This window comes from Perna viridis, chromosome 1, assembly GCF_037379345.1.
Source record: "Perna viridis isolate PV_CMFRI_1.1 ecotype Kerala chromosome 1, ASM3737934v1, whole genome shotgun sequence".
NCBI classification, from domain to species: domain Eukaryota; kingdom Metazoa; phylum Mollusca; class Bivalvia; order Mytilida; family Mytilidae; genus Perna; species Perna viridis.
This window is the reverse complement of record NC_142445.1, coordinates 64,453,068-64,477,465: the sequence shown is the minus strand read 5'-3', so window position 1 is coordinate 64,477,465 and position 24,398 is coordinate 64,453,068. Positions and strand designations below refer to the sequence as shown.

The following is a 24,398-nucleotide window of genomic DNA, read 5'->3' as shown; positions in this document are numbered from 1 at the left end:
GTATGTGTTAAATCCTATACAATCATTTCAGAGTGTAATTTTAGAGCAAGTGTGTTTTGTTTGACCTGTTCTTAATTTTTTTTTCTATACTCCACTATTTTTCCTTGTTAAACACATTGATATTTAAATTTCTAATTTTTCCTTCTTTCAGAGAGACACCTACAGTGTAATATTATCACAATATACTGATATTTATTTTACTTTAATCCTTAATCTGTAAGTAACGTATCATAACATGTCAGTTTTAGTAATGTTATATGTTTTGTCTTGACAATAAAAATACAGGCATTTCAGTGTTCAAAAATCATTTTTTACTGACAATTTTGATTCGTTTTAAGGATCTACCATATATCCATCAGAAACTAGTTCAAAATTACCTCATACCATCATCATGAAAGTCAGTAATATCAGACTTGACATCAATAGACATAAAATGCAGAGTAAAAAACAGACATTAAAAAAAGGATAGTAATAACAGGCTTACAAGAAAAAGCAGGATAAAATTGATGTAGTTCATTTGATTGGATCATCTTAAACTGTTTCAGTACACACAGACAATGTATAAGCATTAACAGAATATTCAAAAGAACGAAAATAAACAGATTTAACACCAGAGATGTTCAACTTGGAGAACAAGAAGGAACCAATTTAAAATGATAGATATTCCATACTTTAATGCTAAAACAGACAATAAAAACATAATGGCCAAAAATAAATGAAATATATTAGGACCCTCCTAACAAACTGAAGTAAAATAAATATGGTCTTCCAGTAAGATCTCAGATCTAATGTTCTATTTTTCTTTCTTCTTCTCCTTTTCTTTCTCTTTTTCCTTTTCTTTGATTTCTTCTTCTGAGTGATCTTCATAGCTGAAATTATTACAATTACAGGAATCAAAATTTATTTGTGACAAATATGAATGTGAGAAGCCAGGAAGCAATGTCAGACATTCCTTCAGATGGGGTACCACTGACTGTGAGAAGCCAGGAAGTAATGTTACGGGACATTCCACCAGATGGGGTACTATTAGAAGCCAGGAAGCAATGTTATGGGACATTCCACCAGATAGGGGTACCACTGACTGTGAAAATTTCATCAATCATGAAAATGATAAAATGATGTTACTAGAATTAATTACAATGACTGAGTGGTGCTAAGAAAATTAATATGTACATAGATAAGTCCTTGAATTCGGTAAATTATTGCTTGACTTATATGGATAAATAAATGCCTTATTTTATCTACTTTATTAAATTTTCAACTTACTTGAACATGGCCTTAATATCTCCTTTGATTAATGCTAAAGCTATAGGAACACCAAGGCAGGCTGGTACAAGATATAACAAGGCAGGCTGAAATAATATAAAATACAAGTAAATTACTTACAAGGGAAATAAATATTAGTACACCAGGTTAACCCTACTTCTATGTTTTTAATATGATTTGAATTCAAATATCATTTTTCTTTTAAGCTTTACATAAAACCAACTTAAGTTATTTTTCTAAATTCTCAGGTCCTCGCTCATCATTCTGTGGGTTTCTCATTACCCACTTTAATTGACATGTGTAGATGTGAAAAAAATGTTGATAAACAATGAAATTACTATTCATAACATCACTCCTATACAATCTTCATTTGTTTTAATTAGAACTGAAAAACTATTTTCTAACTGAAACATTTGTATATTTTTTTTATATAATAGTAAAGTTACCTGTGCATGCTTGAAAAAATGCATGACAAATATGGTGAGCATTAGTCCTAAGATGTAGGCAGCAAAACTAGCATAAAAATATGTTCTTGATTCTTTCTTCTGACTGAAAAAATAAAACAAGAATTAATAAATATGAAAAGCCATAATTCCTTTTTTTTTGTAATGAAATGTTTAATATTCTTGTAAAACTATAACAAATCTAAACATGAGTTTCAAACTGTCAAAGCACCTATTGCATATATTATTTTGGAACTCTTTCCTGTTGTTTACAAGCAGAAATCAGTTTTAAAAAACAACAAAAAAGAACTATGTTAATCAATACATGTATATTATAGGTAGCCATAAACTCACTAGATATGCCTTTATTGTGGTGTTTTATGTTAAAATACACTGAGGAAAAACTTGCACAAACATGGTTGTTTAAAATTCTGTCCATTTATAACCCTACCTGTACATATAATCTGCTCCTAGTTAATGTGGTGTTCATTTAATGATATTTTTCTCAAGTTTTTTTCTGTTCCAATTCTTGTGTAAAAGTTGTTTGCTATTTCTGTCTGTGATTTATTTGCTTAGTCTTTTATTTTCAAATTTCTGACTTTGTTTTGACCTTGGTTTCCCTTGATTTGACCTTTGTTATCATCATGTTTTGTTTATTGATTAAAACTTTAAAATTAATTAGCATATAAAGTAATAAAAATAATCACTAAACTTACCTAACATCAAATCTCAATAATAATGCTATAAATATCCCTGGAATGACAATGTCCCCCAGACCTAACATGGCAAAGTTGTTGGCTGCTAATCCTTTCTCTAACAAATCCTGTGGGAACACCACTGAAATTCAAAATAAAAAATATAACTTAAACAAAATACAACACTTGTGACATGTATATTCTTTAAACTTTTAAATACGCAACAAAATTGAGTTATCTCCCTTTTTATTTTTTGTCAATGAAACCACAAATTTAGATTGTTTAATAATAAAAGAAAGTGTAGCAATTCAAAACATTACAGATAAAAAATGTAAGAGTTATAAAATGTATGAATTAACTTTATCAAATATTTCTTTACAACCATATAAGTCTATAAAAGCAAGAAAAAGTCTTACATTTGATTGGCGCCTCAAATGATTTGGCTACTGTCACCATTACATTGGTACCAAACACCTACAAAAAATGTATATTCTTACCCATTTATAAATATGAACAGATTATTACTAGACAGAAATGACAAAAATTGACAAGCAAAAACTAAAGTATAAATCGATTTAACCACAGATTGTTGTACTCCAGTCTCCTAGATAAAACTTGATACAGATATCGATTTGTTTTTAATTGTAAGGTTGCCAATGTTAAAACTTACCCAGAAAATATCATAGATGAATAGTCCTCCTAATAATATACAACCAGTGCTGACTTTGTTAAGTGACAACAGTTCAACACCATTTACAGCAAAGGCCAAGCCAAACAGATTGTTGGCTACCCAATGCTGAAATAAATAAATTTCATTTTCTTAGTGATAGCAAAAGGTAGAACTATTTCCTTTCAATTAAAATATAAATGCAATTTGAAGAAATTTCATTAAAAACTGCAGAATAATACATATAAATGTGTATGACCATGAGATATACTGGGCAATTAATCACATAAGGCCTAAATTAAAAATATACATATGTACGTGTTGTTCCCATACCTACTTATAGAATGCCCTACACAAAATTTTTCAAAAATCATTTCATTTTTTCCTCTTGATTTCAATCTCTAGTAGTTATAAAGAGTAGTGTTTAAATGATTATAATTGGTTTGGGTGTCTGCTGAAATATAATACTTACATGTACCTATCTACCTGTTCTGAGCTCTGAGACTGAGTACAGGAACATCAAATATGTTATTATGTTTGGCCTAATGTTTAGTATACATTTCCCAAACAAAATTTCAAGCGGCTTGGATATGTAGTTCGGAGAAAAATGTTACAAAACTATATATAGCAGACAAACAGAGGTAAAAAGTACAATTATGATTTTCAAAACAGGGATATGAAAATGTGTAAATAAATTACCTTTTTGACTAGATACCACACACCAATAACACCACACACAACTAAAGACACAACATCTTTCCTGTCAAATTTGTAGTTCAGCAACTCTGGAAAAGTAATAAGATCTAAAACAAATCTACTTGACATATTCTTAAATACACCTCCAATCTGACAGAAGGGAAGCGAGTGTAATACCAATGTCAACAGGAGGTTTGACTAGCCATAATACCAAGTTAAACCCACCATTTCACTTTGAAATGCCTGTACCAAGTCAGGAACTTCGCAGCTGTTTTCATGTATCCATATAATTATTGACTTTTTAGGAGTTAATCCTTTATTCCTAGTGTTACTTTAAGATGAAGGCTACATGGTGCTTGTTTTTATTTCTGTACATGTACATGCATATGAATGCTATGGTTGCTGTCTCATGAACATTTCACCCTTATACATGGTTTATTACATGTTATTTTGTTTTCATCATCATTCAGGGTCACTGACTCATGTAAAACGTTTTTTAAGACATACAATCACATACGAATACACAGTGCAATGATCCCATTTCGAGGTACATGTATTTAGTTCATGCTATATAATGTTTTAATACTGTACGGTTAAATTATTGTACCTTCTTTCTTCTCCTCTTTGCCTTGTGTAAATATGAGATGATAATCCTCATTAGGGAATGATGGGGGGATGAACTTTGATATAATTGGGCTGAAACATGTCAAAAACATAAATCAATTCTATACATTGTACGTCTAGTTTCATATTAATGGTAACAACTTATCTCTCAAAAACAATAAAATTCTCAAATCTTATATTTCATTTTAACCAGATTGTAATTACATTATTTCTACATGAAATTTCAAGACATAGGTACATGTGGTTAAAAATTAGAATAAAAAAAATTAAAATATTTTTTCCTACATGTACATGTATACCATGAATGTAAGAGTAGCATTTTATACCTTCCTATATGAGCTAAGGCCAACACTCCCAGGAAGAAGAAGTAAAATGTCAATAACAGATTAATGTACTCTTTAGAAAATATCTGTAAAGAAAAATATAAAATTCAAATTAGGTATCCACTGAAAAATTATGTACATAGGACACTGTAAATACTTATGACAGCCAACACGAATTTATACTAAGCACATATTAGGAAGTTAAATCTGATCATGATTCTTGCTATATGTATAATGAATAGAACTTCATGAACACAAGTTCTTGCAATTCAAGTTTCTTAGACAATTTAAAATGTTAAAGTCATATTCTGAAGGACACATATGGAAACCCATTCAAAATAATTCAGTGTATTTTTACTTAACTTTAATTCAGAGAACTAAATGGAGAAAGATCAATTGACATAAGGTAAATATGTATCAACTAACCTGAAACACCATATAAATACCAAACAATGTACCACTGGCTATGATAGGGAACATTGCAGCATCTTTCCCAGACATGGTTTCAGGTTTCTCTCCTGATTCCTAAACAAAGCATACATCAAGTAATGTGATATAAATAAATGTCTCCGAATGTGACAACTCTATTCGCTACACTGCTCCATCGGCAGGGCATAATCTAGGCAGCGCCAAGAATTTAAAAAATAGTTAAAAGTCGCCAGCTCGTGTTCATTTAAGAGAAGTGAAGTCGCTGTGAAATTTGACCAAAGAGAGGTAACTCTAGCCCTTCCAGGTAATAAACAACCAAAATGGCGGCAATTTTCGTAATGAAGAGAAAACTTGAATTTGAAGAAGTTCACTTAATTTTCATCAGTTCCAAGCAATCCAGCAATCCAGGGAATTTTTCACCCATTCAAATGACTTGCATAATGGATAAAAGCAGCAGTACTTATTTGAATGAAACATATTCAACTTATTGAGTTCAAAATCAAAAGAAAACAATCACACAAGGTAAGGTACATGTATATTACGTGTTCCTTGATTAAATTTGTAATTTGATGACAACAATTAATTTATTTACTCAATGAGAGACTCTTACACTGATTTAAATGGTTTTAAAAGAAATTTATAATTGTTAGGTTCAGCTTGGATCACATGCGTAGGAGTGCAAGTGGGTTTGAAGTGACACTGTGTTTTGATACAGCCAAAATAAAGATAATTAAGCTAACTATTATCACTAATAAAAAAAAAAGATAGTAGACTACCATTATTGCATATCTTGATGCAGTCATTCATTTATCAATCTAAATTATAACTATCAATTATTTGAAAATAATCCCACTTAACAATGTACATGTACATGTATGTCTGTACAGGTTGATTTGTGCATTGTGTCAATTACAATACAATTGTACTCGTCATATTGTCAGAACAGAGATGATTTACATGAATTTTCTTTTTTCTTTTTCAAGAAGAGACACATGAAGGTGCAGACCATTCTTAGACTTTAAGAAAATGTCATTATAAGAAACAAGTTCTCAATGACAATCCGATCACTTACTATATTCAATTTAAGTTACTTATTATACATGAACTTATTCATTTACAAGTATAGAAAATAGAATTACAGTATAAACTTATCTTATTTGTTTATTATTTATTAGAATACATGTCCTTGAGATACAACTTCGTATCAATGTGATAAAATATTCTAGCGGTGAAGTATGATTTCTCCCCATTCCAGACTCACTTCTCCCTATCACTCCTGGAAGAGAGAAGTCAATTCTCCCATTCACTGAATCCTATATTATGCCCTGCATTGGATCAAATTGATACAGGGAAGATAATACAAACTTATAGAAGGATCTGAAAAATTCCCAACGATGTTAGAACTGTAAAATTTGCGATGCAAATTTTTGGTCGTTCAATCTGCGGGACTCGAACTAGTGGTCCAGGGCGCTGGACTTTGTGCAGGCGGTCTTGCCATAGATGTCACAGTGGTACGACTTCAAGTCCCTCGGAGGGAATGACCAAAAATTTGCATCACAAATTTGACAGTTCTAATGTCTTTGGGAATTTTTCAGCCCCTTCTATATATATACATTTAATATATACACTATACTATTATACATGTACATGTACTGTAATATTGTATGTATTTCCACTTTTTAAAAGGTCTAACTGCTCTGTAAAAATCCATATAAGCTAACAAACATTCATGTTTTTATATTTCATGTTTGTCACACTTCCCTGATATTTACTCTTTATTTCATACTGTTAATTTAAGAGAAACATGTTAAGTTTTATTTTTATATGTACATCAGAAAACTCCTTTATCTACTGTTTTCCAGCATATGCTGCAAATGTTCCATGAATAAATTATTTATAACCATTCAAAATTACCACAAAAAGCTAAAACGTCTTTAAAGACACACAAATTTACGAAGAAAAGTATAAATTTCATCCCTGACAATTTTACCACAAACATATGGTCAGTGAATTACCTTCTGTTCTCTGTGATATTTTACTGAGCGAAATGCTCCTATGAAGATTGGAACCAGTGCCATGATAAGCAGACTCCCATAAGCAACTGCCATTCCCTCTGAAGTGGCAGGAATTTTAGCTGTAGCATTGGCTGCTGTGTCATTTCCAGTATTGTTTACAACCGGCACTTCATTCACCGTGTCTGCCATTTTCCACTTCTATGTAGACTCTCTACTTCCGGTAAACGTCAGCAAATAGAAATCGGAAATTCCCTTCAGCTATTTAGAGTTATCTTTCTTGACACACGCGGAAGGCTCTTACGTAGTACTAATAGCTGGGAGATGAACAGAATGCCGTAGAACTATATTATATAATTAGAACGAACAGCCGAAAACATTTGTATGTTTAAATGTAAAATTTTGTAATTACAGCACTGCATTCAAAGACAATTATTTCCTTATTTTCACAGCTCATTTTCCAAATAAAACGACTTTCATCGTTACAACTAAATGCACTAAATTTCTACATTCATCTAATAACTTTTTTAATGTTTTTTTTCTCTAACCTTTAAGATAGTCACATTTAAGTGTATCTCATCTTCAATGCTATTTTTTTACGACATTGACATATTTTATCAGAGGCAGTTATATTTCAAGGTCTCAGTCTATTTCAAGATCATAACTTCCTACATCCTCGTTAGAGTCGCTCCCAAACCCTGACTTGGGAGGATGGACTTCCTGTTTTGAATTTATAAAGAACAGTTCTTGATTTTAAAATTTGACAAATCTAAATATAATTCAAATGTCATTTTTGAATAGTCTAAAAGTTTGTACTTGTTTCATTTTTTTTTTTCATTTACCATCATTGCAGAGTTATACTTTCAATGTTTTTCTTTATGAAGTTGACATTTTAATTAATAATATAGTCTTCATATTTACTTCCTTGGATAAGATATTTTGGGATGTTAAGATTTTCAAGAATGCTATAGCTACCACTGATCCTACTTTTCACAATAGCATAATGAAGCCGACGATGCAAAGTTCTGTAAGAGTATTAGTCCGAATTTCCTATGACCCTGCAAACTTCCTGTTATTTATGTCGGGTTAAAGAGGAGGATTACAGAGTCAGAGGAAATTCGAACTATAAGAGTATGTTACCCTACCTATAATAAATATTGAGTCCCTATAAGTATATACAACTGAAACTTATCACTTGTTCTCATTTTGAAACCGATGAAATCGTGGAATGTATATTAGAAATATAACTACATATATGTAATATGAAGTCTCTGTTTCATTTGTTGAAGTCGTTGATATTATGTATAATAGAGAGACTATTTAAAAAATCACAGCTGTTTATTTGTTTTGTTTCATTTATTACTCATATTTGTTTGTACTTTCTTTGTTTGTAATTGTTTTTATAAAAAAAAATTACAAAGTAATTTTCGATTATTTATGTTGATAAAATGGACTATTTTTCCTTTTCTAAGTTTGAATCACGTTAGTACTATCTTCAATTTAGTCAGTTGTAAAATGTGCCAATCACGATATGTACGTACTATACCAATATTAAAAAAAAAACTTTACGGACGAAAGTCTCCACTTTTTCTTCTTGATCAAATGGAGGTAACTATAAATTTAGTTATTTTAAAATACATTGTACCGCCTGTAGAACTGCTCCTTATATGCCTTTTGCATTATAGATGTTTATAATGGTAATCAGCAAGATACAATCAAAACTTTTGATATACAAGATTTATTTCAACCAACTTTCTACGAAACTTTGCCTAGATGGTTTATATTTAAGTTAAACAAGTGTGTTCATATATATGATATATATAAAAATCGGAAAATTATTTTTTAAAGTGGAAAAAAAGATTCTCTTAACAAATAAAAACTTAACCCAAAATCTATGAAAATCTTTTTAAATCACATGACGAAAATTTACATTGGCGAGATGTTCAAATTTCGGCATACGTGTGTAAAAAATTTGCTATGCCAAAATCTATATAAAATATTGATATTGATTGCTAATGAGACAGTCAACAGCCAAAAGCCAAGCAACGAATAATTGAACTTCTACAGGTCACCACACGTTTTAAATGATGGGCAAAAGCCATACTATAAAGCAAGCTGAAAAAGGCCCCAAAATAATTAAAACGAAGCTATTCATTGAAGACGAAAATCGGCCTAATCTATAGAAATAAACGTAAAAACGAATAACAAAAAACAATGCCAAACACTGAATTATAGAAAGCCAGTCTTGGAACAGGCACATGAATTACATGACGGGGATAAACTTGTTTGTGAGCGCTTGAAACCCTCCCCTAACCTGGGACAATGGTAGAAAAATCCTTTTCCAATCTACACTTCAGTTGATAAAATCTTAAGTGTTTGTTGTTTTGGATTTAAAAAAAAAAATAAAATGAACTAAAAAAAACTCGACCAGATCGAAAAAATGTTGGTTTGGTTATTTTGTTAATAGATTGTGGCCCCAATCATTCAGTTATTCCACGCATGTTTTCACCCAGATTTTCTTATCATTACTAATATAAAACAGACTATTTAATGGGGCGTGATATCCTTTATCCGCACAGAATTCTAACTTCATTTATCGCAAAAAATAGAGTAATGTAAATTTTGCAACTTCACAAGACAATCAATATAGAAAAATACTCACCAAAATACATTTGTACATTTACACACGCGAGTAAATGCGTTCATATTGTACCTGTGTGCAAATTTTTTCATGAGAACGGCGATTTAGTGATTTTGAGTTATCGAACAAGTCATGAAAGACAAGAAGACAAGTGAAGTTGTCTGACAAGCTATTTTCTGACTTAATGCCATCCTTAACCTCTTACGTTGTAGTAGTAGGGCGAATAAAAACGGATAAAGCACTACATTTCAAGAGATAACACGGAAATAAAAAAAAAAAAACCTTAAAAGACAAATAAGCGGGAGCAATGAATTTATGAACAGATGTTTGACCAATAGTTATATTGTCTAATTAATGCGGACATGATGACCAAGGCACGACTTTATTGTCAAAAACTAAATATTTCTATTTTAGCCAATCTTAGACCAGACAGTTCCGTGCCATTTCTACATATTGCACGTGTCAGTAGCACATCGACCAGGATTATGGATAAATAAAACAATTTGTTAAGGGAGAAATGAGATACTCCAGATGCAACGACCAATTAAAAAAAGAAACCGCAAAATTGAAAATGCATATTCATATGCATATTTTGTTGAACTTTTGGAACATGAAGTCGGAAAGACAAATTACTCATAGCACCCCACTATATAATTCCCGAAAATATTAAACCTTTTGATGAAACAAATATATAAAACTGAAAAATACACAAATAATTTATAGATTTTCACACACTCACAAAAATAACTGTTACAGTATATAAAATATACTAGTTCAAATTCGGTCAATTTTCATACTACCCAAAAAAACAGATTTCAAACACACTCGCATAACTCCAAGCTCTTGGTATTCAAGACTACTAACATGTTAAAAATACATATTTTTTATAAAACAGTTTAATGATATCGCCACGGAGAGATTTCAGATGAAAATTAAATATTCAAAATCCGCCTCTTTTTATTCACTTTTTGAGATGGACTTCGAAAGTAAGACTAAATTATTGGGTGATTCTGCTTTCAACCATTTCTGGGCATTTCCAGATACCCACATATTAGAAGGTTCTGACAGCACCATTCAGCCAAGTTATCGAAATTTGTAATATGTTGGACTTAACCGAGAAGACGCTCTTTACCAAAGATAACCCGAGAAGTACTAAATAGCCTTCTCTAATGCCGAAAAATTAACTAGTTTATCTGAACGACCTTCTATGTCAAATACCTTAATCTTCAACCATAAATGAAATGCATAAAATCTTGTCTTTCCAAAGGAATTTACATACACTTACATAAAACCATGGAAGTGAAAGAGATGAATATTTTTGCAACAATGTTTAATGTATCATATAATGACACCCAATCAGTATTCATGGCAATATTTATTCGCTTCAGAACATCTGTATTCCGATTCTAATTAATACGAGACGAGCCCAGTAGCGGCTACAATTCATAAATACCCTCCGGGGAGAAAGCGAGAAACCGTCTTTTCAACAATATCCAAATGGTTAATTTTCAAAATCTGATTTATCAAATATTGGAATATCTTTGATATGAAGAACAAGCGTTTAATATGGCTTGTTAAATAATTTTGTTAAGTACAAAATTAGTTGGTTCGAGTAATTCATTGCAATTCAGTGATTTCTTCGTTGATGTTATTCATGGTGGATTAAACGCGTGACAAAATCCTACTGGCACGCGTCAATATAAACTCCAGGGACTTCACTATACAACTTCATTATCAGCAATACTTGCATAAAATAGATTTAAACAGCGATGACATGAAACGACGAACTGCTATCAAACATTGCACCAACGTTATCGAACAACCTTGTCAACAATGGTCAGGATTTATAAATGTATCAGAAGCCCATCGTCCTCGAACACTATCAGGGTCTCAGTATTATAAAGAACGATTGCGAAGAAATACAGGATAAATAGAGAAAAGACTGTAAAACCGCTATCGAGTATAATACGAAAAGGAATATTTTTACTGAAAGTACTGGAGTTTCAATCCAACGTCCACATTATTTTACAACTTACATTAAAGATTCGGGGGATACAACCTCCATACATTAAAAAAATCATGTGAATTTGTTAGAGTAAAAAAATCTGTTTTGGACTTAAAGTACCATGCTAAATGTCATGACAGATAAACTTGCGAGCTGTACCTACAAGAGCAATGCTCACTTCAGAATTTATTTCTGTCTTTTCGACGCAGAAAATAAAACAAGGACTATCTTTAAAAGATAGCCGGTGCAGTAAATTTTGTTCTTTCTACTTATAAGTTTCTGCATTTCACTCAGGAAATAACAAATCGCACGCAATTTCAATTTTTACGGACGTTACTAAGTTGTCAGTATTTGGCCGATCAGGTGACTTGCGTTTTCATATAAAAGAACCAAGTTTTACTGCGCCGGGTATCTTCAAAAGGTAGTACAAAAACTAGACAATGAATGTCTTTGCAGTATTGGTCTTTGTGTTTTTTGTTTTGTTCTTTTTTTTTGGTGGGTGCATATTTGTTTAAATATGGTACCAACTGCATGCATCACAGCCTTACTATATTAAGATAGTACACACTTTAAGTCGTTATTTAATGTTTACTTTTATAATTTGATGTAGAATCTTATCTTCATTATAATTGTTTTAGATAAATTATCTACCCGAGTTCGTTTGAATTGTTTAATTTGTTCTTTTCAATGACGATTAATTCCATAGTTTAGAAAAAAAACAAAGTTACTCATCGCAGGAGAAAAAAGTGTGTTGTAAAATAAGTTGAATGAACTTTTACAAGTGCATAGATCATTGTTACCGCGAACAACCATATTTCTAACACCATGATAAAAAAAAGGATTCTTCACAATTAGAACAACACTTAACACTATAGTTCTCCTTTTTATTGCAGCAATGTTGACTCGTTCAGCTGAGAGGCCGGGTAATTTTAAGTGACGAATTAGTCTAGTATTTGTACAAAACTGTAGATAGTTTTGACAAGGAACGACCATGTTTGTCTTGTAATACGGTATAATGTGAAAGTATAGCCATTCTGGGCTAGGGAAGTTTATTCCGTTCCTGTTCGGTTAGGTATACAAAGGGATTTAGTCACGGATAGTGTTACGGCTTTAATCACATTTAATGTTATTTTGATAAGAAAATTGTTCTAAACAATTTGTATAAACTTTTGTATAAAATGGATGGATAATGTTTATAAACCATGCCCAGTATTTTATTTTGCCTTTTTACTTTTATTGTATGTTTGTTTTTGGTTTTCATCTAACTTAAACTTACATATTAGGTAAAATAAATGTTTTCTTAACCAAAGTAGTGTTCGCACATTGGGAAAATCCCTAAGTTTTTGTACAGAATTAGTTTTGACAGGCGTTTATTTTGATAACCCCTCTTAGTAAGGAATAAGTTTTAAGATAGGTTAAAATCACCTTTGTTTTATTATGGTCTGTGATTGTTAAATGCAGACAGTGTCATGTTTTATATTTATGGGACCATCTGATTCTGTACATTCTCACCGCGTTATAGAACTATCCTTTATATAAATGTTGTCTTAAATACATATTTTCTGAAGTTTTTACTAAATTTATATTTTATTAAATATACATATATTGTATATTCTGAATGTTTATATAATTAATCATCCTGATTATAACATTTTTGATTTTCTATACTACATATGTTCAGTTTAAACGTATTAGGCAGCCAGATACTGCGTAAGATAGTATTAAGACACGGCAAAAATTGTCTTAAGGAAAGAGTTAATTACTGAATTAGTCTGACAACTTTAAGAACAAAACAAAATGCATATTTTATTAATATCAATGCACTATTATTGCTCTGATAAGACTTCAAGTTTGAAAGTAGTGCACATCAACCCTGAAACTACGGTCGCAGAATGCAGCTTTGCAAAAAAAATATTTCTATGTCGTTCCCTCAACATAATAATGTTTTTCCTACAACATATGTTGTTCCCGTAAGAATGTTATATTTTCCCTCAAAATATCATGTCCTTCCAACAAGAAAATTATCTTGTTCCTTCAATAAATTAAGTTGTTCACTCAAGACGAGATATTTATACAGTTAGTAATATCTTTAGGGAACGACATACATGTAGTTTTTTGAAGGAACACGATAGGGTTCCCGAGGAAACCACATAGCTTGAGGGAACGAAATGGTACCGAAGGAACCAGATGAGTATCATGAGGGAACGACATAGTATCTTGAAGGAACGATATGATATCTTGAGGGAACAAGTTCACCTTCTTGTAGGAACATTTTGACGTCTTGTGGAAACCAGATAATATTATTGCGGGATTTGAATAATATCTGAGGGAACAGGATAAGTGTCTTGTGGTAACGACTAAGTGACTTGAGGAAACGAAATAAATATTTTGTGGGAACGACGTAAAAAAACATTTTTGCATGGCCGCATTCTTCCACCGTATGAAACAGAATTTAGTATATTAAATACGCTTATGACAAAAGTGAAAGAGTATATTACAAGTTAAATTCAGTTGCACCTTTTCGGACACAAAGCTTACTCGATATGTTATTTGTTGTGGTTACATGTTGACGGGTGTGCATTTAGAACGTTTCAGTACCCTGTCTTATTAGGGTCCCTCCTCAGCATAAGTATTTTTATAATTTCGAAAGAACTTGAGGATCTATAATTTACAAGGGAATGCCCTCTTCACATCTCATCTGTGCTTGCGTTCCTCTCGTGAGAGTTGCTAAGTGCCTAATAAAAAAAAAAAAACAGTATTTTGCAGTTTTTTAAACTAAATGTTATTCAATACTTATAACATTATTAGTATAAGTTGAAGTTTTTAAAACTAATTCTATTTTTTTTCTGTAGTTGGGTGGGAATGTGTACCGAAGAGTAAACATTTAGTCTAAACGGTTCAGACTCACGAAATGTTATCAAAGCATTTAATGCTATTATGATGGGTATTGAGAATCTGATTGCTTAAGTTTGAGGTGTTCTATTTCACCAACTATAGGTCTACTTAGGCTACGCGTGGAAAGATAAACATTGCTTAACGTGACCTAAGAATACCAAAACTCTGAGAAAAATTGTTGCAATTTATTTTATCTTTGATATTTTAATACAAATTATTAAAGTGGTATAAATTGATCCATAGAAATGCCCACGTTAGCATTTACAAAGTACATCAAACATACTCAAACGAAAATTTCAGTTATCATTTTATAATAATTTGTTTAACTTGAATTTGTTTTCTAAAGATTTAATCGCAATTTTGATAATGTTGCGTAGAATTGCCTAATTAAAAATTAATAGGCTGCATGATCAAGCTTTTTTACTGCTGGGTATGTAAACAGCTATATTGTAATGGTTTTGTCTTAAATAAACACTGCATCCTCGGTGTGAGATCTAAGTAGTTCCCAACGATACATAGGATCATGTTCATAAAATAAACCCTATGTTTACATAGCCGCAATGGTCTTCTCTACAAAAGGGGCGAAATCAAAAGTGTAAAAAATAACTATAGAAAATAGATAGCCCGTCGATCAAAGACTTTAGAAAGGTAAACTTTAAATCCATTTCCCACCTGCTTCTTTGTAAATCGAGTGTTTTAACATAGTGAAATAAAACACGCATCTAAACTAGAATTTGTGCTCAACACAATAAGAGTTAGTCCGAGAACATCCCCAAGCCTTGTTTTGTTTGGTTTTCATTTCCATTTAAAATTGTTTCGCTATCAAAGAATAATAATGTAGCAAAAAATTACTAGGTATTGTGTGTTAACAATTATATGTTATCCAAATAACACCAGTTATTGAGTAAACATATAGCCGTAAAGTAAACAGTCAAGAAATAAAAATAAACAAATTAAGATTAGATTACTAAAATAAGTTTTATTGTCAAACAAATAAATGCCCTTTCTAAAATTTCACTTTCGTTCAATAAATGCTCCTCTGGTAACTGGAGATAGTGTTAAGCCAAAGATAAGTCAATAAGTCGCTTTATATTTCCTAGTTTATTTCCCCATTCATTTGTTTATCTATTTCACCCCCCCTTTTTTTTTGTTGTTAGTCATCGATTTTGATGTGAATGACATTATGTTTTCCAGTTCAATTTAATAGCTGACGAAAGGTGTCGTTTTTTTTTTAATAAAACTAAATTTCAATTTATTTTTTTTATTTATTTATTTATTTATTTATTTAGCTATCTTTATATATTTATTAATTTATTGGTTAATTTATTTCTTGCTTCGTAAATGTATACCAGTACTTGTTAACCGTTGCATCAATTGTGTTTTCAACACACTTCACCTTATTAGTGCCAAGATTTTACAGATTTTCTATTCGATAACCAGAGTTATCAATTTTTGTTTTGTTTTCGTGTCTATGTTGCACAACAAACGGAAACCAGACATTAGCCCTCATTGACATGTTATTTGTAATCAAAGTTCTCTATTATAAACAGGTGAAAAGTAGATTTACGAGTCGATGTAGGGAGAACAAAGGTCTTTTACTCGGTTTAATATCACAACAAAAGATGCTGACTTGATTAAGATTATAATTGAATTTTCGTGACATTAGTAAAAGATTTACGGATAGTCTGTGTAGTAGATAAACTGACACATCGTTATAGAGTGTCATTAAAAGTCAAAATGCATTAACACTCTATAATGGATTATAATGTTAATACAATAATTTGTTGGAATATTTTGTTATTATGCAAAACTATATATATATTTTTTTTTCAAACTACGTACAATTGTTATGATAAAACTGCCACGTGATAACAATTTTCCCTATGTTCTAAATTTGAAAATACTTCAGTCACAAGGTGCATGGGAAAAAATTTTAAATCAATGAACTTAATTGAATGAAAAAAAAAGAAAAGAATTCGAATTTTTGCTTGAAATTTTGGTTCTGGCAAATCTGTTGGATTCATTTTTTTTTCATATCTCTAATTGATAAATATTTGAATAAACCCAAAGTTAACGATATGAGAAAAGGTCAGAGAAATTGACAAAAACAATTTGTCTTACTCAAAATACCCAGTTAGCAAAACAAACAATCGGTCAACTCGAAGAAATATGGACTCGCAACTGATAAACTCATCAACTCCAAGATCTCATTATAACTTTCCCAGGAACTCGATCGTCTTGTTACACCCATTTTAGCTAGGAGGTGACTTGAAAATTTTTGACATATTTATGAGGGGGTCGTTATACATATAACGACGTAGAATGTAAACAGGGTTAATGAAAAGGGACTGATACAAGCGTCAAATAAATATTTGTTATTAATAATCTCATAACTCTTATCGTGCAGGTGCTTCTTTTGGTGTTTAAAATTATTTTAAGAGGTTGGAATTGTGCAAATATTAATTTTTTGAATTGTTACACTTCAAATCTTTAATGGTGATTATGGAAATAAAAAAATAACATTGTTAAGTTAAAGAACAAAATTGACAAACAAAATTCAATCTTAAACACAATTTCCCAGGTGTACAACATTTCATTTATAAATAATTACTTCCAAAAAAAAAGAATATGGAAAGAAAATACAGGTACCGGCGATACTTCGATCTGAACATTTGTTTAAAGAATGTCAAAACAAATTCGTATTTTTTTTTTTTAGAACACTCAGTCTTTTTCCTTCACCAACCTTTGGCATTTGCTCAGATATTATATTTTGGTACACTTTCCTTGATAAATCATTTGATTTTGAGTATGATAAATTATCATTTAAATTGACAGAAACAACCAATAAGGGGTTGAAGTCGTAACTCGAGAAGCTCCGCCCACCTCGTTAAACGTAATGTTAAATGTTCATGATTGGCAACCTCAAGTGGCGAAATTCTCTGGTATTTACAAATATTTTACTCCACTTTTTGTTGGTCAATAGCACGTCATTTAAATGGTTATTATAATAGGTGCCTGTGAAGTATTTTTGTTTTCACACCTTCAATTTAGATACCAAAGGATATGATTCTAGCAATGGAGAAGGGTCAAACCCCAATGGACAATCCAACTTTTCAAGAACCTAACATAGACAATCAAAACTTTAACAGTAACCCAAACATGTGTTGGAACTCTGAGAATTCACCTGATAGTGAAGATGAAGATATTGACATAGAAGATTTTCACGAAAATGAAGAACAATTAGAACAATTAGCAACGGATGAAAGTACCGATTTAACTTCTGGTGAGCAATGTCCTGATATAAAAACGGAGGAATCAGATTCTAGCGGGAAAACAGTTGCAAACGTGAACAAAAAACGTTCTAATTTAGTGAAACCTCCATACTCCTATATAGCTTTAATAACAATGGCTGTTTTACAGTCGCCTCGCAAAAGACTTACTTTATCAGGAATATGTGAGTTTATAATGAACAGATTCCCATACTTCAGGGAAAAGTTCCCAGCTTGGCAAAACAGTATTCGTCACAATTTATCATTGAACGATTGTTTCATTAAAATACCCAGAGAGCCTGGAAATCCAGGAAAAGGGAACTACTGGACCTTAGATCCTGCTTCAGAGGATATGTTTGACAATGGCAGTTTTCTCAGGAGAAGGAAACGATTTAAACGACCTTACCCAGAAATGATGAATCAACCAACTGCTTTTGGTGGTGACCCCTTCTATATCCCCCACCATCACCACCGGATGATTCAGGCTGCCACACACCCGTCAGTCATCGGATCTGCTATTCCTTATCCATACCTGTCGCCTTTAATGCCATCACAGCTACCATTTTTTGCTCAAGAATTGAGCAATAGGACTCCACTGCCAGCAATATCTCTGCCTGTCAGGGAGGTACCGAGCACAAGTGTTTCAGTGTCATCTAGTCCAAGTCCCCCGTCCACTGCAAAATCAGGATTCTCAATAGACAGTATCATAGGAAAGACTGAAAGTAAAAAGACAGAAGTATCAATCTCTCCAAGGTCACCAGTAGTGCTATCTCCGGCGTTGTCACAGTTTAGACCAAATGACTTAGACATTGCATCACGCATTAATGGGGCTAACGCAGCCCTGCTCGCTCAGTTCCAGTCAACAATACCGCAGATGCATTCGTTAGACATTGAGAAATACAGACAATATTTACAACTATACGGACTAAGTAGTTGGTCACGTTAGTGCAATAATTTTATCATGTACTTGTAAGTAATTTTTGTTATTTATTCTGTCATTCCAAAGACCAGACCAAAGATGTGTTGTTCGTTATGATAGTGCTTCAATAATGAAATGGAATTCAATAAAAAAAATAATGTTGTAATTTATATTCTATTTCTTTGTTTTGATTTTGAAGTGGTTTTCAATAGGTCTTGTTGCAAAATTTCTTAATTGCTCTTTTTATCTTATTTTGTAAGCAAGTTTTTCATCTTAAAATTATGTAATTCAGTTCAAAGAAATACTAGTTACATTTTTATAATGTAAATGAATTGATTTGGGATCAAAATAAATGCACCTTTTGACCAAGTCTGAAAAGTAGTACAATATACTTTCTAGTATGGGGTATTATGGCTTTATTCTATGTTATTCATTGAATTGGTTTTGTCACGAATGACTATAAACTTTCAATTCAAAGAACCTTAGTTAATAAAAAAAAATGGGAAATAAAAAGATATAAAAAAATAAAACTATTTAGGGACAATATGACAACAAATAATCAACTATAAAGGGTATTCTACACTGTGACCATGTTTTGTCTGCACCTGCTACAAAGGATATTCTACACTGAGACCATGTTTTTGTCTGTATCAATGTGAATTGGTTGTATTAAAGATAATTAGTATTATTATTATCAATGAAATGCACATAGGGGATAATAATTTTTTCCCTTTTTGATAATTTATTCATATTTTGATTATATGTTCAATTACCGATTGTACATATTAAGTATTATTTTTCTTGTTTCGTAACAATATGCGTTGCTGAAATAGTTCATTTATAAAATAGTTGTAAAATTGTAAAGTGAGTATGGATGAAGTAATTATTTTTATCTACACATAAACTTGTACATTTTTTTTATATATTTATCTCTTAACTGGGAAACGCTTCGCTTTAACATAACTTAAATACCAAATATAAATAATAATTCACTTCATAAAGCAGATTTAAGTTACAGGAAACCACACACAAAGATCGTCTTTAATGTGATAAACATGTTTAAACTCATTAATCATGTGTTCTAATCCATATATTGTGATATACAGATAAAGAAATTAAAAACTGAAGGATTCTAATGACTGCAATACAGTATAAAACTGCTTAATATTGTTAAAAATTCAATTCAAGAAAGTAAAAACAAAGTTTATAATACAAAACATCCATAAAAATCATAAAATGCAGGGGACATCTCGATGCTTTATTCAAGAAGAAGACACTCGATTTTACCCCTAACATCGAAAAAAAATATATAAATATATATATTTCAAACCAATGGAACAAAGTTTTACGTGATTTTTGGTGATTTATATTCACCTTAACATGAAACCCTTGAACGTTTTCTGCATTTTAAAGAGTCGCAAGACGAAAGATAACAGAAGTGAACGCAGAGAGGACAAAGTGAGGGCAAGACCAAACTCCGAATCACAAAAATATCAGGAAAGAACATTCATACTTGCAGTACACATAACTAAAGTCTCTGGTCCTATCACACCGTTCGAGTAAAATGTTACTCATTTCTAGTTTATTCGAACCAATCCTCCAAACGAATTTCGGATAAAAACATTTGGTGATTTTTAGACAGTAAATACAGTGGTGTTCGTTTCACAGATTCGCTCCTACATGTACATCGACGAAGGAGACTATATAGTCTTCAGATTTTGTAATTCTTCCCCATTTTTTCTGTTTTCAGTAGTTGAGCTCAACTTGATATTTGTCGTGAAGCTAAATCTTTAAAAGAGCTACAGATTATGTTTAATTTTTGGTTGGTATGAATGAGAGGAAAAGACAATGCGTTCCTACGTGGTGAATGTGTCTTATAATAAAAAAAATGCAAAACCCAGTACATTGTAATGGTTGAAGTGGTGCTTATTTGGAAATTCCCTACTCAAAGTGTTCAATTTAAAGCAAAAATGTCGAAAAAGTATTCTCAACAAGTTTTGTTGCTTATTCTAGTACTATTACTCCATCTGATTTTTCACAAATTCGCATTTTAGAACCGATAAATTTTTCTACCGATTCTAATGAAAATTTCGGATATTTGAACATTATTTTTTAAAATTGGCCTAATTAAGGTCATAATCCTGGGGAAAATGGCCCAGGTCCTTTTCATTTTTTTCTTTGTTTTGTTTTGTTTTGTTCTTTTTTTTATTTTATTTATTTATTTTTTTTTTGTTTTTTTTTTGTTTTTTTTTTGTTTTTGTTTTTTTGTCTTCACGGAAATGGTTTGATTTATTGACTTAACTATCTGTTTGAAATTAGATGATTATTTAAAGTCTATTTTTTTAAAGAGTAATGACCCTTTCTTACCTTTGCGGAGGCTTCTCAATAGTACTTAAACGAGAAATATAATGTTTTTTTAATGAGAACCAATATCTAAATTTTCAACATATTATACAAGTACATATACTTTTTACTATGTATTTATCCCATGCATTTTTCAGTTTTTATACACCTTGTACTCTGTTCTCAACTTGATTGATTGCTGTGGAAACCTGAATATAAACATTGAAAGCAAATGTCATTTTCATCTGAAGCAGGATTAAGGTAAACATAGATGAACACCTTTACCTTGTTATTTATTATCGCCAGTCACTATGCGTGAGATTTTTAAACAGATCATACAAACATTTTTGCAAAAAATGTAGATATCATGTACATGAATAAACCGGCGCAATTGTAGCATCTGATCGAAGGACTACCACGTCCTTTATATAGATTTAATCTACAGAAAGAAAACAATATCTTTTCAAAATATAAATAACTTGAAGGCAAAACTACAAATACATACATTACGGCCTCGGATAGACATGACGGTTGTGATATAAAAAATAAAGAAAAAAATCAAAACCGAGCAACAAATAAATCAAAAGAAAACAAAACTGAAATAAAAAGATCAAGGATTTCTCAACTTTACCTATGTTTCCCAACCGCACATAAAAAGCAAGGCGAATTCCGATTTTTTAGCGATCATTTGCTAATTTTAATCCAAACCCTGGACCCCACCTTCTGATCTTTCACTGATATTGGAACTGTTAATACAGCTAGCTGAGTTTTCAATATTTACTCAGGTTGTTGTTCTGACCACAATTAATGTTTGTGTATCAAAAAACAAGTCCGTTTGAAACAATTCATTTTCAAAATATCATTTAGTTAATATAAGTATAATAATGGGGTATTTAACGGGATACAGTGATCAGTGATTACTTTCATCATCGCGTGACCTTTTTTTTCAGACAATACGTAATTAATTGGGTTTCTGGCCTGAAATATTGTTAAATCATTTTTATATGACCGCCAAAAAATTAAACAAATTGCGGTCGTATATTGGTATGGCGCTGTCGTCATCCGTAGACACTTGGTTTTCGCGCAATAACTTGAGTATTTTTTGGTTGATGTTTATAAATTTTGTAACAATGTTACAAACCACAAAAGGAAGTAGGGGTTAAAGCCCCAACTGTTTTAGAATTAGAGGCCAAATAGGGGCCTAAAACAAGTATTTCATAGAATTCAACTTAAATACTCCAAGAGAAGCTTAGGAATGCCTATGATATGTATCACACTATTCTGTATACCACAATGATCAGACTTGGAATGGTTTTGGGGATAAAGACTTGAAAGAACTTTTCAGAAATTAGGGACCAGAAACATGCATTTTCCTGATGTCCAGACAATAACTTGACTATTATTTGTTTTTGGTCATATTTCGAAAGCACTTTTTTACTTGATGCCCTACGAATATCAGTGCCTACGGTTTTTCAACCAATCAGATTTCAGATACCTCTTATGTTTTTTAGGTTACGATGGGTCAAATAGGCCACACCATTTCTTTTGGATCTGATTTTGAAATTATTTTTTATTGGATTCTTTATGAAAATCCCTGCCTGCATTTTTCAATGATATTTCAGATATATTTTGTGGTTTTTGAGTTATAAGCGGTCAAAGGGGCCCCACCCCAAAAAATAAATTGTTTATTTTTTGGTCTAATTTTGAAAGTTTTTAATTATATTCAAGTTTTGTGTTATAATGTGTCAAAACCAGTTGTTATGTCCATAATGAATTGTAAGTTCCTATGCTTAAGTATGTAAAAAAACTAATATTTTGTCAACACTTGCCCCAACTGTCCAGGGTATGACCACAGCTGCCGTATCATGCTGCACTCTGCAAAGCTTTTTAGTTCATGTTGTCACATGACCAACGCTGTCTAAAACCTGAGTCTTTTTCGGGTATCATTAATTGCTTCCGTATTTAATGTTATGGCATTATCTTTCAAAACTCAGTATTAATCAAATATGAATCTTTTATTTTACACGTGATCTTAGCTTCTATTTCTGTCTTACCTCTACATATACGATAATTTCCTATCTATATGCCTATCTGTATATTTTCCTCCAAAGCAATTTTTGTATTGGTCATATAGTGTGTGTATGTGTTTTTTATGGGTTTGTTTTAGTTTAATGTTTAGTTTTTTTTTTGTTTGTTTGTTTTTTTTTGTTTTTTTGCTTTTTTATTTTATTTTTTTTTTTTTGGTTTTTTTTGTCTGTTATCATTATACACAGACATTCGCAACTTCAAATTTCAAACGGTAAGTATTTTACCATTCGACAATAAAAAATGCATTGTTCACGAAACACGATTTAGGTCTGTGATAACTCTTAAGAAAATTTGTTCAAATTCAAAGCTACACAATGTAGTATGCAGTACTTCAGGATTTCTTTTTTTTTTTTCAGTGTAATATTACACGGCCAGTCTCTTCGTAACAATAGTATTTTACTGACACTAATAAACGCAAGAGTATACAAGTTATTAGTATACACGTATAAAACATTTTCGTGCTTGTTCCTGTAAATTGAAAAATCACGTTGTGCTAGATTTTATTGGATTGTTTGACTTGTTATTCTTACCATATTCCCCGGTCATAATTTCGAGCTTTCGATCGATGGAGAAGCTCACAATCTTAGGTAAATATTTTTCGAGCGATAGTTTACGAGAGTTTATGATCGTTTTCAGTGTATAAATCAGTGCTATAATTTGCTCACAATGACACTAGAACAGGCAGTAAAGGTTACAGCATGTTTGGTTATGTATTCAAATGTTGTTTTGAAGTGGGGTATTTTAGCATTATAGTCCGTAACACCTAGGAGATCGTTGACAACGTGTTGTCACGCTTGTATTTGATGTTGATTTGCAACGTATATTAGAAATGAAAATAAATAATGATTGGAGTATAATGAGAGTTGGTTGTTGGTCGTTTGTGTACACATTCTCTTCACATCAAAGTTATAAATGTTCTATAGGCTTTATGGCAAAATAAAAGATATTTTAAATGAAATTTGTTGAAACATTTATTGTTTTACAACTCTTTGGCAGGCAAACATAGAACGCCTTTATGTACCTTTATTACTGCTTAATTCAAAGTTTCATTTGATTTGCAATTCGGATTTAAGAGGAAAACTA

General features: G+C 31.4%; 2 protein-coding genes across 2 annotated transcripts; one reads left to right on the top strand and one right to left on the bottom strand.

Annotated features, from left to right (window-relative positions):
• Positions 1-647: 647 nt before the first annotated feature.
• Positions 648-7,381, bottom strand: LOC148629842 (signal peptide peptidase-like). The gene is made up of 11 exons (XM_088558284.1): positions 7,159-7,381; positions 5,141-5,239; positions 4,718-4,800; positions 4,375-4,463; positions 3,771-3,856; positions 3,075-3,200; positions 2,821-2,878; positions 2,426-2,546; positions 1,713-1,815; positions 1,267-1,352; positions 648-869 (listed from the first exon to the last, which is right to left on the bottom strand). The coding sequence occupies exons 1-11, from the start codon at positions 7,345-7,347 to the stop codon at positions 794-796; spliced, it is 1,116 nt and encodes a 371-aa protein (XP_088414410.1). The 5' UTR covers positions 7,348-7,381; the 3' UTR covers positions 648-793.
• Positions 7,382-17,682: 10,301 nt separating this feature from the next.
• On the top strand, positions 17,683-19,022 carry LOC148629841 (forkhead box protein D3-like). Its single transcript, XM_088564785.1, has one exon. It carries the CDS (start codon positions 17,760-17,762, stop codon positions 18,909-18,911), a length of 1,152 nt encoding a protein of 383 aa, XP_088420911.1. The 5' UTR covers positions 17,683-17,759; the 3' UTR covers positions 18,912-19,022.
• Positions 19,023-24,398: the final 5,376 nt, after the last annotated feature.

What these genes read in the sequence shown, in the direction of transcription:
- LOC148629841 (XM_088564785.1), top strand. Translation starts at nt 17,760, where the DNA reads ATGATTCTAGCAATGGAGAAGGGTCAAACCCCAATGGACAATCCAACT.
- LOC148629842 (XM_088558284.1), bottom strand. Translation starts at nt 7,347, where the DNA reads ATGGCAGACACGGTGAATGAAGTGCCGGTTGTAAACAATACTGGAAAT. An exon ending in GCCTTAGCTCATATAGGAAG is followed by an intron (nt 4,464 to 4,717) that starts GTATAAAATGCT and finishes GACATGTTTCAG; the next exon opens with CCCAATTATATCAAAGTTCA. An exon ending in CAAAGAGGAGAAGAAAGAAG is followed by an intron (nt 3,857 to 4,374) that starts GTACAATAATTT and finishes TTACTTTTCCAG; the next exon opens with AGTTGCTGAACTACAAATTT.